General features: G+C 53.2%; 1 protein-coding gene across 3 annotated transcripts in view; it reads left to right on the forward strand.

Annotated features, from left to right (window-relative positions):
* Positions 1–15,042, forward strand: part of PFKP (phosphofructokinase, platelet) — a 65,639-nt gene extending 50,597 nt beyond the window's left edge. For 2 of the 3 annotated variants that reach the window (XM_074325042.2, XM_074325043.2), the window contains 8 exons: positions 143–230; positions 826–978; positions 7,949–8,113; positions 9,656–9,717; positions 10,027–10,138; positions 11,082–11,181; positions 14,236–14,338; positions 14,642–15,042. In XM_074325042.2, the coding sequence (XP_074181143.2) occupies positions 143–230; positions 826–978; positions 7,949–8,113; positions 9,656–9,717; positions 10,027–10,138; positions 11,082–11,181; positions 14,236–14,338; positions 14,642–14,789 (931 nt within the window). In that variant the 3' untranslated portion in view covers positions 14,790–15,042. Of the gene's footprint in view, positions 1–142; positions 231–825; positions 979–4,579; positions 4,733–7,948; positions 8,114–9,655; positions 9,718–10,026; positions 10,139–11,081; positions 11,182–14,235; positions 14,339–14,641 lie in introns of all 3 variants that reach the window. The other variant, XM_074325044.2, reaches the window with a different exon arrangement.
* Positions 15,043–15,940: the final 898 nt, after the last annotated feature.

Below are 15,940 nucleotides of genomic sequence, written 5' to 3' on the forward strand. Positions count from 1 at the left end.
ACAGGGAGGAGAGAGCAGACATTCCATGCTCAGTGCCACGCAGCTGGGCCGCGCAGATGGGGGCAAGGCAGCCGCCGGGGAGCTGGCAGTGCTCCGGCCACCGTGTGCGGCCGTCTGACCTGCGCTGTCTGACCTGTTTCAGGACACTCCCCGGGAAGTACCTGGAGGAGATCGCTGCCCAGATGCATGCCCACAGCATCAACGCGCTGCTCATCATTGGTGGCTTTGAGGTACGTCCCACCTGTGCTCACCTGCTGGCTCATCGGTGCTGTAGGCTGCAACGGCATGGCCTGTGCCAGCTCCACCAGGATCCTCAGGAGCTGGGGTCATCGAGCCAGGCCCCAACTGCCACTGGACGACTGTGACACACAGCATAGCAGGGGGCAAGACTCGCCCAGCGGGAAGTGACACTGACTCCTTGGCAGGGGTTCATCTGCTCAGTGAGTTCCGATGTCTTTCAAGTCAATAGAAATGATTCTCTTGAACTTGAAGCCCTTGGGCTCTTCAGAGCGGAAGGTAGTTATGTGGCCAAGTCATTGTTCTGTGTCTGTGCTACCTTAATTTATGTCTGTTCAACCAAGGTCAGCCCCATGCTAATCTTTCGTTTTAGAGAAAGAAAAAGCAAGCCTTGGATACTCAGACCCTTGCCAATAAGAGACGTAGTCTCGCATCTATATGACGATGTCCCATGGGCCCCTTTGTGCTTAAAGAGCTGCTTGTCCCCATGGTGACGTTAACCCGTTTCCACGTTGACTTTCTGGCAGTTGTCAGTGCCTTCTGCCCTCTCCCCTTCCTGTCCCCCAACTGCACACGCTTGTCCAACAGGCCTACCTGGGACTGCTGGAACTGTTAGCCGCCCGGCAGAAACACGAGGAGTTCTGTGTCCCTATGGTTATGGTCCCTGCCACCGTCTCCAACAATGTGCCGGGGTCTGATTTCAGCATCGGTGCCGACACTGCCCTGAACACCATCACCGACGTAAGTGTGTGTCCAGCAAAGCAGGTGGCATGGACGCTCGCTAACCAAGGGCACCCAGCCCGTTTTTATCTACCAGTGCACCAGAAACGAGTGCCAGGTCTGAGTTGTTGGTTTGCTGCCAGAAAAGTATGAAAAAAAGTCTGACCATCTCTGATCCAGCTTCCAAAGATTCATACCACTCTTTTTTCATGCCATGGCCACGACGATGTGTCCCTATGTGACAGTGAGCGTCTACAGCTCAGGCCATCATGGGTCATGGTGTTTTGTGATTTGGATAATCATTAAAATTAGTTTTGTGATTTTTTTGTTTTGTTTTTCTTTTTGGCTGAGCCAAGCTTACTTGTAGCCTCTGTCGCCTTACTGCAGTGACTGCCTGGTCCGCTGGCCCTGTTTGAGGCCAGGATCTGAGCCAGGTGTTTGTACTTTTATTCATTGACTTGAATCTACCTTTAGCATTAGTTACACTTTCGGCTGTGGCCCCTGGCGTCATTCTCCCCTTTGCAGATTGGGGATATTAAATTACCTCTAAAACAATATTGGTGCTATTTTAAGGCACTTTTTTATTGAAAGGCAATAAACATACAAATACATCGTAAGTCACACTTGGGAAATGGCATGGGAGTTTGAAGATCAGTATCCAAAAGATGCTTTTTTTTTTCAATTTGGTGTCTAAATTTTTTCAGTAAGTTCTCAAGTTTCATTTTCCTTGCAAACCTAGATCTTGAGAATGTTTTTCTAAGATTTTTTTTTTTAAAACCCATGGCATCAGTTTGTTTCTAGTGCTGGTAAATAAAAACAAATATAAACAATGCTTTTCAATAAAATTCTAGTGACAAGTAACGCTTACTGCTTGTTCGTTGCTCTCCTCTGCTTCCTAAATTTTCTGCGGTTTTTTTACTAAGAAGCCTTGCCCTGTGTCACCTGTGTCCCCGTGCTGGAGCACCCCTCCTATGTGCACTCCTAACTGCTCACTGCACCACTGCTCCTGCTTTCCTGGCGATTCACTCCTGCTTTTGCTGCGACTGGACTGATTCCACTCCTGATGGGCCTTGGAGCTGTGCATTGGAAGGTCCTGTCTGTCCCCAAGCGAACTTCGTCTTTGTTTTGACCGCTCTTCTCCCTGCCTGTGTTGGATGTTGACTCTGCTTACACTGAGCTTGCAGTAGAAGCAACTGGAAGTTCGTTTTTCCTACCTGTTACCTCCTCAGAACCATCTGGATTCGGGGTGGGGGATGGGAGTGGGGGACTTTGAAAGATGGCATCTGCAGGTCCTGTGGTGTTTATTCCTTGTGGTCTTTGATCTTCACTTTCAGGCACGAGGACAAGAGTCTCCCACTTGGCAATTCCAGGCTCCTCTGTTACAGAGAACGTTTTTCTAGATTATAAAGATCTAATACTTGTATGTGTGTTGTTGAGAATTTGAAAACCAAAATATCCAGGGAAAAACTCCAGATTACCCACCGGCTTCCCTCAGCGGGGTCTTGGGATTTATTTCATGACCTTTCAGGTCTGGTGCTGTATTCACTTGGCTTCTCAAAACTGGGGTGATGAAGGAGGCGGTTTTCCGTTGGTGCCAGCGCGGTGGTCTTGGTGGTGATTGGGGATGAGCGGGCACTCAGCATGCCCCGAGACTACGGGGACAGGCGTGGGCCCCGCGGGCGTGTGGAACCTGCTGTTCCTCCCAGACTTGAGTTTGTTTCCACCAAAGGGAAGTAGAGTACGTCTCAGAGGTGTGCGTGTGGGTCGGAACTCGGCTGGGCTGGCCACGAGTAGGAAGGGGGGTGTGCCGGGCCAGGGGCCAAGCTGTGGGACGGGGGCCCTGCGTCCCTCCTGATCTGCTTGGAGGACCCAGGACCCCAGCGAGTGCTGTGTTGGTCCGTCCCCCTCGCTCTGTTGCTCTGAGCAGGCAGGCCACCAGCGGATGCTGTGGTGACAGTAGTGGCACCTGGTTGGCCCTGCTGCGCTCAGGGTATAGACCTGGTCGTCTCTAGTACCAGCAGCCCGTCTGTGCAGAGAGCTGGGTGGGGATTTTGCCCCCAGGGGACATCTGCAATGTTTAGGGACATTTTTTTCCGTCAGAACTCGGCTGGGGGCGCCATTGGCATCTAGATGTTGTTGACCCCCCCAGGTTTCGGGATACCTTCAATGGGGAGCTGTTGGACCAGAAGGTCAAAGATGCCGAGGGTGGGAGCCCAAGATGGTTTCGTGTCCTCGGCTGTCGCGTCTGCGTGTCCAGTTGTCCTCACAACCATTCGGTCCTTGTAACATTGCGCTTAGCTCACAGGTGCCTCACGGAACACAGGTCCCAGTGCACTTAGCGCATCAGAAAGATGAGGGTGCCGCCCAGGGGCCCCACGCACGGGCCTCCAAGTGGGTGCTGTCACGCCCCAGAGCGCACACTGCCCTCCCAGTCACAGCAGTGAGGTGCACTGAGCGCGGAGCGGCTGTGACTGCCGCCAGCTGGCCACAATTCCTGCAGCCGGAGGGCCGGAATTGTGATGGTAAACAGATTGGAGACCAGGGCTGTTTCCCTAAAACTCTGTCCAGTCTCTTCTCAGTGTGGACAGCTCCAGTGTCCAGGGCGGCTTCATGATGCTGTGAGACATGTCCACTTGGAGCCCGAGGCAGGAGATGGGTGGGTGGACGGGTGATCGTTTAGGGGCCGTGGAGCAGATGAGTGACCCCGCGCCTCACCTTCCTCCCGGCGTCTTGGACTAACCCCCCACAGGCCCACTGTCCACACGTCCTCAGGCCACAGGCACCCTCGAAGCTGGTGTGTTTTGGGGATCCTTGGGGCAGCAGGGGTCACATGCTTGTCCAGGGGGCCTGAGTCCCAGGCTGCCTCCCACGTGACCTTTCCTGCAGCAGGATATGCGGTGGTCCCCTTGGGGGGATAAATAGAGACCACACATGGGCCCATTTGCCCACAAATGTCTGCCAAACGCTGGCTGTGTCCGGAGCTTTGTGGACTCGGGGGTTGTAGACTGTGGGCCTGTGTCACTAATGAGCATTTGATTAACACTTGAGGCAGATGGCCAGACCCCTGCCATGTGCCTCCGAACAGCTGACTTTTTTGGCATCGGAGCTGAACAATTTCACCTTGGGGTTCCCAAGCAAGTAGGGCCATGGTCCTTGGGGCTGCCTTGTGTGAGAACTGCAAAGGGACATGCAGGGACTGGCCCCTTCTGATGCACCACCGAGGCACCCAGATGTCTCCCCGAGGGGTTATTCGGTGGGGTCCCGCGCCTTGCTCAGTGCACGGCGTCGCCAGGGGGCTCTCTTCACCTCCGAGGTGCCAAGAAAGGCCCAGCTGTTCATCCACCACTAACCCCGAATCTGCCTCCAGCCCTGCTTTGCTGCCTCCTGCTTACGTTCCCTCGTGCTGGGCGGTGAGCGCCCCAGCCGAGGCCTCCACCCTGTGCCCCCTGCACTGGCAGGTCTCCTGCTGAGGCCTGCACACCGAGCCCCATCGGGACAGCTCGGCTCTCAGAGCACAAGCTCACAGCCTCCTCTCCCCCTGACACGCACGGAGGCTCTCGGCCCCACCTGGTGACGGCAGGTGAGGGGCCAGGTGCCTGCTGACCACCCACACCTGCTTCAGGCTTTCGAGAGCTCGGTCATGTTCGCCGAGGCACGTGGCAGCCACCAGGAGCTCTGTGTCCCCATCTGTGTCCTGCCTGCTACCATTAGCAACAGTGTCCCCGGCACAGAGCTGAGCTTGGGCAGTGACACCGCCATAAACGCGGTCGTAGAGGTAAGGACGCTGCCCCCCATGCGCCTGCTTGCTCTCACCCCGTGTTCCTGACTGCCCTGGATGAGCCTGGAGGGTCTTCCTCTTTGCCCTCAAGTGGGAGCTGGAAGGGGAAAGCCGGCTGATCGCCCCGATGCAGCAGCAAATGTCTTACTGCTACTTTTTTCCCCGTTCGCGGGGTCTGTATCCCACTTTCCATGACAGGGTCCTTTCTCCCAGCTTCTCCATCTGAGTGGGAGTCCACCTTGTTCTCTAGAAACGAGATGCTCTGTCAGTGCTCTGGACGGTGCTGGGGCTGAGGCTGAGGTGATGCGAGGCGTGCAATCTGTTAGGGGATCTCAGAGCCAGTCGGGTGGGCGTGAGGTCTGGCTGGTCAGTGAGTGGACATGAGGCCTCTGCTGTGGGGCATGGTCTTCCCCCCACAGGGAAAGGAAAGGTGACCAAGCAGGGGGCCGTGACAGTGACCGGCTCCTTTAGACGGTCACGTCTCCTGCAAAGCCCTGACTGGGAGAGCCCCTCAGGAGCCGGCCATTTCGGTCCAGGTCCGTTGTTCGGAGCTGAATGACCATGTGGGGAGAAAAGGGGAAGGCTTTGGCAGGTCCTACCCTCCCGCGTCTCTCGCTCTTAAACTGATGGGCACATCTGAGCCCCTCGCTCATTTTCTCAGGAACGCTGCTGGCGGAGATGGGCTTGCTCTCACCCTCCCAGGAGGGTGATGGCCTCAGTCCCAAGTTGGAAGCTCCCAGGGGCCCTGCCCTTTGTGTCTTTGGAGTTCTGTTTCTTTGCACGTGAAATACAGTCACAGACAGACACATACAGCAGCCTCCATGGGCACATCCAGCATCTCCCCCACTGCTCGCCCCAGGTCCGCCTGGCCCTGCACCTGGCACGGGACCCCAGCTTTGCCAGCCATCTGTGCTTTGCAAGGGTCGCCTCCTGGCCCTGTCCAGCTGAGTCCCCAAGGAGCTGCACCTCCTGGGAGCACCAGTCATGGGAGGCCAAGCTCCTAGCATGTTAAGGGGGCAGGACTGGCTGTGTCCCTACAGCCAAGTCTACGGGCTTTTCTTCTGTCTTAGCACCATTCTGACCTCCACTGTGGCAACATTGGAACTGTCACTTGAGGTTTTCCCTCCAGTGGGATGATGCCCAGAGATTTTTCTCACAGTCGTCCGTGTGCCACTGGAGAGCGGCAGCGTTCAGCGGGAGGGGTCATTCCCGCTGAGAACCTGGCAGGTGGCATGTGGGCCAGGCAGGGGCACTGCCCTCGCAGACTCCTTCCTCTCAGCCAGCGTCACAGCCGGCTCCCCTCCATGTCCACCAGCTCTGGTCAGCGGCGCCGTTGTTGCTGCGGCCTCTCACTGGGCAGTGCTGTTTTAGTAACTGAATGAGGTGAGGCTGAGATGACGCACTGTTTTTAGAAGAAAGGAATTCAGGCTCAGACCTAGTGAGGTGACACGGACAGAGAAGTTAGGAACAGCGTGGCTAAGCTCCAAAGGCTGATAGTGCCAGCCAGCTGACACTGTTCTGACACTTGGTGGCTTACAGAGACCTTGGCTCGGTCATCAGGGTCACTCCTCCCTTTCTTTATCAAGGGGTTGCTGCTAAGAGACATGTATTCAAATGGCCTCGCAGGAGAGCTGCTTTGCAACGTGTCCTTTTGCCACTAAGCTGTTATGATGCTGTTCTGCGCCTGGGTGACAGTAATCTCTGCCTTAGGTGGCCTGCTAGGGGGAACCTGTGACTGCAGCTCTGGGGGGGCCCGGCCATCCCACCTGCCTGTGCAGCCTTGCTCCGTCCACCTTCACCCCCCCCCAGGGTTCCTCTGAGAATTCCCACCCCCACCCACTGCAGGGCCCCGTGGGTGTCACCCCCCAGTGCCAGCACCGCGTACGCCCTGCAGCAGCTGCGGGTCCTCAGGCTGTGCGGCGTCATCCCCACCCGCCTCAGTACCCAGTTCCTCTAACATCTTGGCTCCTGGAGGCCGCAAAGCAGCTGCCTGGAGCACATGCCGAATTGTGAAGGAATCGGGTTATTTGGGGAAGATGGGGCTCCAGCAGGGAAACTGACCCAACAGATATAGGGGTGACCTTGGCGGAGCCTGTGTGAGGGACCTGCACATGTGACCAGAGCACTCAAGAGAAGGCTTCCCAGCAGCGTTGTGCCTCCCTGTGCAAACCCTCGCGCCTGGTCCCCCACCACTGCCCCCCCAACGGCTGTTCAGACCCCCTAGGGATGCCTGTGTGACTGGCCCTGGCTGGCAGGTGTGAGGGCGGGTCGCCTGTTCCTCCACTCGCTGCCGAGCATTTACTGGGCGCTGCTGTGCTCCAGGTCAGGCCGAGCCTGCCTGCGAGTCCTGTCCTGATGGGACTTGCGGTCTCTGAGGGACAATGGTCTCTGTGAGGAAGGGCTGCGAGGTGTCCCAGCAGCAATGCTGGTCCCTGCAGTCAGATGGTTTCCCAAGGAAGTGACACTTGTCTGGGTCGGCGAGAGAGGCAGGAATGGGCCTGCAAGTCCCCTGCCACAGTAACAGACGTCCACACACCTGGCACCTCACCATTCTCTGCTGTCACGGTTCTGTCACGGTTCTGGAGGCCGCGGGTGCAAGGTGACTTCACTGGGTTGAGGTCACAGTGTCTTGCTCGGCTGCTACAGCTGCCGTGTGCCCTGGCCCCAGGCCCTTCCTCGCTTGCAAGGCCTGCAGCCTGGCCCTTGCTCCATTGTCACTGGCCTCTGTCCCTGGGTCAGGCCTCCCTTGTGGTCTGGGGCAGGGCTGCAGGGCAGGGAGGCGGCAGGCTGGGTCTGCAGAAAGGCTTTGAGGTGCTGGGCGGAGGAGGAGGAGCTGCTGAGGACCCAGGACTTGTCAGGCTCTTAGACAGAGCCGGTGGGTGCAGGGCCTGAGGGCACCGCAGCCGGGACAGTGCGTGGGGTGTCGCTGTGTTCCCAAGGGACGCTGGCGGCTGGTGGCCTTAGGGGACCTGTTGTCTGTATCTGGAGACCCGTGGGGCCTTTGTTTGGAAGCCAGTGTCTCTGTCAGTTGCAGGGAACCGGACCCAGAGATCACAGGAGCTTTTCAGAAGGAAACCAAACCCCAGAGCTTGGCAGTGACTGAGGTTGGGGCCGGGGCTGGTGGCCTCTGAAGCTCTGTGGGCACTGGTGCGGCACCTGTGGCTACAGGGCCAGGCCCTGCCCCAGCGTGACCCATGCCCTCCTCTCTGCCAGACGTGTGACCGCATCAAGCAGTCGGCCAGCGGGACCAAGCGCCGTGTGTTCATTATCGAGACCATGGGCGGCTACTGCGGCTACCTGGCCAACATGGGCGCCCTGGCTGCCGGCGCCGACGCCGCCTACATCTTCGAGGAGCCCTTTGACATCAGGGACCTGCAGGTATGTGCCATGCTTGTCACCGGGTCCTCCCAGGGCCACCACCTCGTGCTGCGCGTTCTGAGAGGTTGGACGACCCACATCCCCGAGTCGGGGTCCTGGGCAGTGCCGTCTGTGGTGACAGTGAGCATGTGGCCCAGGGCACCTCCCACTGTCCCACAGCCCACGCAGTTTTGTCTGCCAGGCTGTCATGCGCTAGGCAGTCGCCGTGCTTTTGGAAGGCCACCAGCCGATTAAGGAGAACACCCAGGGTTCCCAGCAAGCGCGCAGGCTCCCCACGGCCTCTGCTGCCCTGTGGTCTGGGCGTGGGCAGAGCGACTGTGGCCCTGTCCACTGTGAGTACTGGACATAGTGAGGGACACTGCTGGGGACACAGCGGCAGGCTCAACACAACTGGAAGCGAGCTCCTTTCCTTTAAAACATGGTGGTTTTTAGCAACAGTTATTTTAAGAGCAGTTTTAGGTTCAGGGCGGAGATTTCCTGTATACCCGCTGCCCCTACCCCCACACAAACAGCTTTCCTTCCACAAGACCTCCAGACTGGGACCGTGAGAGCCGATGGACCCCCAGGGACATACCATCAGCACCCCCAATCCACAGCTGACACTAGGGTTCACACTGGTGTTGCAGGTGCCTCCTGTTCTTGAAATCAGCAAGGGTTTCTCGGGGCCCAGCTTTGGCTGGAGGGCAAATTGGGCCAGTGTTTGTGGGGTCGGCGGGCGGCTGGGCCCCCATGGTGGCACAGGGACAGGCTGGGGCGGGACCCCCGGCCATATACTGGAAGTCACCCTCTTCAGGACAGGCATTGGCGAGTAAAACACAACTGAAATGCACACGGCTCCATGCAAGTTACGATTTTGTTGTTTCTGAACCAACTCTGCCAAGGAGAGGGACATTGGATGTTTTCACTAGTATCTATGACTTGCCATCTTGACCTGTGACTTTCTCCACAATACTGTGTAAAGATGACACCTGGCCAGCACATGCCACAGCTCTGGGAATGTAGGAGACACTTAATAAATGTAATCATGACTGGGATTTGCTGATATGTAAATATCGCCTTTTTTGCATTTTCTGTCTCAAGAGTTTCTTCCTTAGAGTCTTTGTGCACAAAATTGAGTCTTGTAAATTTCTGTTGCCGCCTACCCCGAAACGCTCATTCGGCAGCTGTATCCGATTCCATATAAAGTAATACTTTCCTCTGAGTTCGAAAATACTGTCGTGAAAATAGATAAGGACACAGAGGGCAAGCATACAGAATATATGAATTAATGTTTTTAGAGGGAAACCTTTTTATTTTGTACAGTGTTTTCCATGAAAGCTGAGCTCCACTCAACTGAACAAGCGTGCCCAGCAACATGATCTTGTCCCCTTCACCACTGGACTTGTCACTACCTGATGCACTGTTGTCCTTGCCACAGTAATATAAACCTGGAGGGCAGCGGCTCCGCCCGTCACGCAGGGTGGCACAGGACCTGGTGCAGGGCCTCCACACGGCCGGTACGCGCTCGGTTTCCCACGTGACTGACGCAGCCCTCTCTCCTAGGCCAATGTGGAGCATCTGACGGAGAAGATGAAGACCACCATCCAGAGGGGGCTCGTGCTCAGGTAAGCAGCCCCTGGCCTTCCCTCAGTGGGGACCTGGCTGCTCTGAAGGAACCAGTGTCACTCCGAGGACCCTTACTCGGAGTAATGCAGGGCCAAGGAAGCAGAGGAACTGTTTGTGTGAAAAACTTGCGTGCACTTGGATAACTGAAGGGTAGCTTCTTGAAATTCCCTTTCCCTTTGTAGTCTTTTTAAAAAGACATTTCCAGTCATTTCTTTAACGAGGCCGCTGAGCTTTATAGAAAAGACGGTGGGATGAGGCTGGGGTGGCCGTTGGTGGTGCGGCCCTGAGCCATGCTCCCTGTGTGTCAGGAACGAGAGCTGCAGTGAGAACTACACCACCGACTTCATCTACCAGCTTTACTCGGAGGAGGGCAAAGGCGTGTTCGACTGCAGGAAGAACGTGCTGGGCCACATGCAGCAGGTGGGAGGCTCCCCAGCCCTCGGGCCGCACAACAGGCCAGGAAGCTGTGCTTCACGCGGCTGCTTTATAGATGGATGTCTGGTCTTATGTTAGCCGTGTTGGGGGAGGAAAATGTGTTTGTAAGTAAATTCCAAGATGATTGAAAACATGCGAACTCTGTTGTGGCTCCACTTAGAAGTCCTACCAGATAGCATTGGCTTTAGGAATTCTGTTGTTTGTGATATTTGGGTAGATGGGTATTTTAGGGGAAATGGTCAGCTTTCGTACAGTGATACCAGTTAATGAAAAATTCATTCAAATTAAGTACCTCTTTCCATACTGGGCCTTAATCACCACTGAGAATGGAGTAGCAGACAAAGTGACGTTTATTTGCACAAAGGCAGTAGCATGTGGAAACTATGTTGGGGTGCACTGTCTGGTTTATACACGTGCCTCACATGACAAAGCAGGAGGTGGGCTGGAGTCGGGCCCAGACTCCTGACCACACATCCATCTCACCACCACTCCTGTGACTTAGGGACTTTTCACCTCGCCCAACGTTCATTTCAGAGGGTCCCTGAATCTCCTGAAATATTTTTGTAAAAGTGAGCCCAGAACTGATCAGATTCTTAAAGGAAACTGGGATTCCCGCTCGCTGCCCCAAAATAAGGTTAAGAAATTGATAGAAGATTCTGAAGTAATGAGGATGCTTGCCTCATGGGCTCAGCTGAGGCTGCAGCGGTCACCAGGCTGGCTTTTGTCTGGTCCCAACTATACGTGAGGAGGTAAAATTTACAAACAAATCCCTAAAAACCCCAAAATCCGTATTTACAAATTTGAGTCTCCTAAAAATGTGATGTGAATTGTGTCAAATAGTAACTTTATTCCCATTTCATTTTGAAAAATAAACAGCCAGGAAGATATTTTGCGTGACTAACATTTCTGGTAACTCTTACCCCAACAGGGCGGGGCGCCTTCCCCGTTTGACAGAAACTTTGGAACCAAAATCTCTGCCCGAGCCATGCAGTGGCTCACCACGAAGCTGAAGGAGGCGCAGGGGAAAGGTACTGAGTGACACTGGGTGGCCTGTGGGGACAAGGGTCTGTCTGGAAGAATCCTCTGCCTGAATCTAGCCCTGAGCTGCACTGACACTGGTTTTACCCCTTTCAGACTGAGGCTGCTCTGTACGACAGTCAAGGTTCTACTTAGGTGTACGTGTAATTAATAAAATGCTTTATTCCTGCTCATTAGCGATGGGAGGCATCGAGTAATCTAGTGACACACATCTCTTAATAGCCAAAAAATTGCTGTGTACATACATACGGAGCTCCTTAGCAAGACCCCAAGATGTCACTTCTCCTTGTTTTATTCTGCGCTCCATGGACACTGTGGAGTGGCTTTTATGTAAGACTCTGCTCATTCAGACCTTCACTGTAGACAAAACAAGGACCGGAGGTGTCCAGGCTGCTTCCTCCCCCACCGCCTAAGGGTCACGCCACCCCAGAAGCACCTGGGACTCCGTGAGACCCAGTCCTCGCTTCCTCTGGTTACGGGCTCATTAAACCTTGGTGCTGTTTCCCAGTCCAGCTGCTTCCATGGTCTCCGTGAGCAGAAGCAGCGAGTGTTCCTGGGACTGGCAAGCTGACAGGGCGCTAGGCTGTGACAGGCCCGTGCTGACACACATCCGTTATGACAGCGCCACCCCTGACCCCGCTGCCCTGGCCCCCAGTGTCCAACCAGGCCGGATGCTCGGTCACGAGAACCAGGCTGGTTCTCGACTAGTGTCAGCACCACGTGCTTCCCTGAGGGGCAAGCCAGTCCCTTACCCATCTGAGACACTTGACCTGTCACCTTTAGACCACTGCTGTCATGTGGGCCTGACAGGCTCCCTGTGGCTCTGAGGCCAACTTCACACCTGAGGGTAAGGCCGGCTCTTCCTGCCTGTGTAACGTCGTTTCTCCTGTGGGCTCAGGTATTGTTTTCCTAGACTGGTTGGTTATGTTTGATATTTTGCTTTGTTTATATTATTTTAGAGGATTAATGTGTTTTTGTTTGTTTTTCCTGAAGTCTGTTTCATCTGATAGAAATATGGCTACACCCACTTTTCTCTGGATACCACTTGCTTGGAGTGTCGATTTCCACCTTTTGAGTCTATTTGTCCTTGTAGCTGAGATGTGTTTCTGGGCGGCAGCATATGGTTAGGTTTTGTTTTTTGATCCAATCTGCTCCAAAATATTTTGAAACTATTTTAGAGCATTTTTTTGTACTTTGTTATAGCACATTTCTATTTATATTCTGGCAGTCGTGCTTCAGATACCTGTCCTCCGTCTGTGTACTTGTTGCATCTTCTAGTGACGTGCTCTTAATTTTAATGTAGCCAATTTACTTTTTCCTTTATGGTTTGAGTTTTTTATGTTACTAAAATATTCTTTCACATTTAGTTCTTTAAGCCACTTGAATTGATATGAAGTTTAAGGTCTAATTTCATTTTCTTCCATGTAATCAATTATTTGGATGCCATTTATTGAAAAATCCATTTTCTCCACTCAGCAGTATAATCTCTATCATAGCCCAGTATCTGTACACTTACAGGGCTATTTAGTTCATTTTTAGGGATATAATTATTGATCCTTGCCCAGTCCAGTTTTACAAACAATTAGTGATACCTGCTAGGGCAGTGCGACCTGGGCCTTCTTCCAGGTCTGGCCATTTCTGGCCTCTCCTGCTGTCATAGCAACAGTAGAATCAGCTTGTCCAGATCCACCACAGATTCTGCTGGAATTTTTGTTGTTGTTGGTTGTGGTAGGGGAGTGCATTTAATCAAGAAATCATTGGTAGGAAGAGTTGACATCCCCTGAATTTGTAATTTGTGAATATCGTCTCTCTCCATATATTTAGGTCTTTTGTGGTCTCTAACTAAAAGCATTGTCGTACTGAAAGATCTTGCATATCTTTTGGTAAGTTTATTCCTGACTTCTTGATTTTTAAAAAATACATTGTAAGTAGCAGTTAATTTTATTTTTCTTATTAGTGTTTAGAAATATAATTAACTTTTTTTTTTTTTTTTATTGGGGAAGGGGAACAGGACTTTATTGGGGAACACTGTGTACTTCCAAGCCTTTTTTTCCAAGTCAAGTTGTTGTCCTTTCAATCTTAGTTGTGGAGGGTGCCGTTCAGCTTTAAGTTGTTGTCCTTTCAGTCTTAGTTGTGGGGGGCGCAGCTCAGCTCCAGCTCAGTTGCCGTTTTTCTAGTTGCAGGGGGCACAGCCCGCCATCCCTTGCGGGACTCGAGGAGTTGAACCGGCAACTTTATGGTTGAGAGCCCACTGGCCCATGTGGGAATTGAACCGGCAGCCTTTGGAGTTAGGAGCATGGAGCTCTAACTGCCTGAGCCACCGGCTGGCCCTATAATTAACTTTTAAAAGTTGGTTTTTCAATCTATGGGCATTAATTCTAATAATTATTTATGGATTCCTTTTGGATTTGACGTCCACATACATTATCTGTGTATGAGTTTTGGTTTTTTCTTGGTCCCACTCGAGACATCCTGAATGGATGTGGTGGTGGCAGAACTCGTCTTGGTCTTGACTTTCATGGGAATGGGGATGCCTTCCATGCTTCATGACCACGAATTTGCTGTTGGTCTGTTACTCTGACGTTCATTACATAGTTTTTCAATCATGAAAGGATCTTATACTCTTTGCAATGAATGAGGTGGTTGTTTAAGTCGGAATGGGTTTCCTAGTGTTAAGCCTCCTTTGCTTTCCTGTGAAGTGTCTCAGTGCCAAGAGCAGGTAACAGCCCCTCCCAGGGTGAGTGTGGAGTGAGGGTGGCCTGGCACTTGCCCATCTGTGCCTCCCTGGTCCCGAGGGGACTCCGGGGGTTTCTCTGCCCACCTCGTGGCAGCTCCTGGGGAGCCTGGGTGTATGGCTTCCACCCACGGAGGTGTGAGGGGCCTGATTTCTTCCTCCTTCCACAGGACTCCGCTCCCCACGTCAGCGAGCCTTCTGTCCCACCTTTCCTTCCTTCATCAGCCGTTTGACCTGCCCAAGTATCGGTCTTGTTCGTGGTTCAACATGACCAAGTATTCAGTGTCAGATCATTGTCTGTCTTTTCTAGGAAAAAGATTTGTAACTGATGATTCCATCTGTGTGCTGGGAATCTGCAAAAGAAACCTCCTTTTCCAACCTGTAGCAGAGTTGAAGAAGGAGACGGACTTCGAGTAAGTAAACCGAACGTCACAGGCCTAAACCTTAATGCCATTAGGAGGACTGGGTGAGGGGTCCTCAAGGGCAGGGGACGCCGCTGTCACAGTTAATCTGTAAGTAACTATTGGAAGTCACTCGTTTTAGTATTTTAAGGAAACAGTTAGCTAATACAATGTTTAGAAACAGGGCAGGGAGGGTTTGTAGAAATAGAAATAAAATGGTTTCACTGGACCTCTGAAAACTGCCTTGCCTGCCGACTTCATTGGCGTTGTGGGGGGGGGGGGGGAGCACTCACCATTGCTGCCCCCCGTTTGCAGGCACAGAATTCCCAAAGAGCAGTGGTGGCTGAAGCTGCGGCCACTCATGAAGATCCTGGCCAAGTACAAGGCCAGCCTGGAGGTCTCCGATGCGGGTGACATAGAGCACGTGCACCGCCGCGGCCACGGGGAGCCTGCAGCCATCTAGACGCCACCGGACCTGCACCATCTGGCACCGCGTGGACTTCCTGTTTACCGCCCGTTTTTGTAACACTTAAGTTATTTATGAGCATTGTGCGTGAGTGTTGTCGACTTTAATCCCTAACCACAGAGCACCTGTCCTGTTCCCTCCACACCCCCGGGGCGCTGGGACTCCAGGGACTTGTCTGCTGTCCCTCCCACTGTCTCCTGCTTTAAACTGTGCACTCCCAGTGGAATTAAACGTTTGGCTAAAGCTCCAACCACAGTACTGTTTCTTTCATTTTTTTAATTGGGCATTTAGACCTCAGGCTCTGTGGATAGTTTTGTGGGCAGGTACTGGCAACTTATTTTTAGAGGGATTATGAACTAGGCTGCACAAAGTCACAAAGGAGAAAGGCAACACTATCACACACAGCAAACGGGGCCATGTCAAGTGTGCAGCGCAAGCCCTGGACTAGGACACCAGGTGAGGTGACCCAACTGCGGCCGCATGGTCCCTTCTAAAGTGGGACCAGGTGTAGCATTAAAATCAGACGCCATGAACGCGTGCCTCAGGGGCAAGGTAAGCTGATAGCCTTCATCCCAGCTGCACACGGAAGGCACCGTCCCTGGGGGACGCGTGTGGAACCCTCCGGATGACGGTGGCACATCAGGCCTAAGTAAGATGTGTTATTTAGTATCTGGAGTGAAAAGCTTCTCTGCCTCTTGTCTCCGGTGTCAAGTCTGAGACAAGAAAGGATCCGCCTGTCAACGCGCCATGGGGGAAGGACTCGTACGGAGAGAAGGTGGATGAGCAGAAACACAGGCAGACCTTGGAGACGGGGGTGGGGGGGTTGCTGCCAGACCATCACAGTAAAGCGTGTCACACAAAGTCCTATAACTGTCACATTATCTTGTAGCCAGTGTGCAATAGCAGTATGTCTAAAACAATATACGTACTTTGATTAAAAATACTATATTGCTTAAAAATGCTGACAATCTTTCGAGCCTGTTGGCAAAATGGCACCCAGAGACCTGCCGGATGCAGGACTGCCCCAAACCTTTGGTCTGTAACACACATGTGCCAAGTGCAGCCAAGCGGGGTCTGCCTGGAGGCTGTGTAGGAACTGAATTGCAAATGACAAAGGACTTCATCTGACAAATGTGAAGTAACATGAG

The sequence above is a fragment of the Rhinolophus sinicus genome, chromosome 1 (assembly GCF_057876585.1).
Source record: "Rhinolophus sinicus isolate RSI-liver-muscle chromosome 1, RSI-T2T, whole genome shotgun sequence".
Lineage (NCBI taxonomy): Eukaryota > Metazoa > Chordata > Mammalia > Chiroptera > Rhinolophidae > Rhinolophus > Rhinolophus sinicus.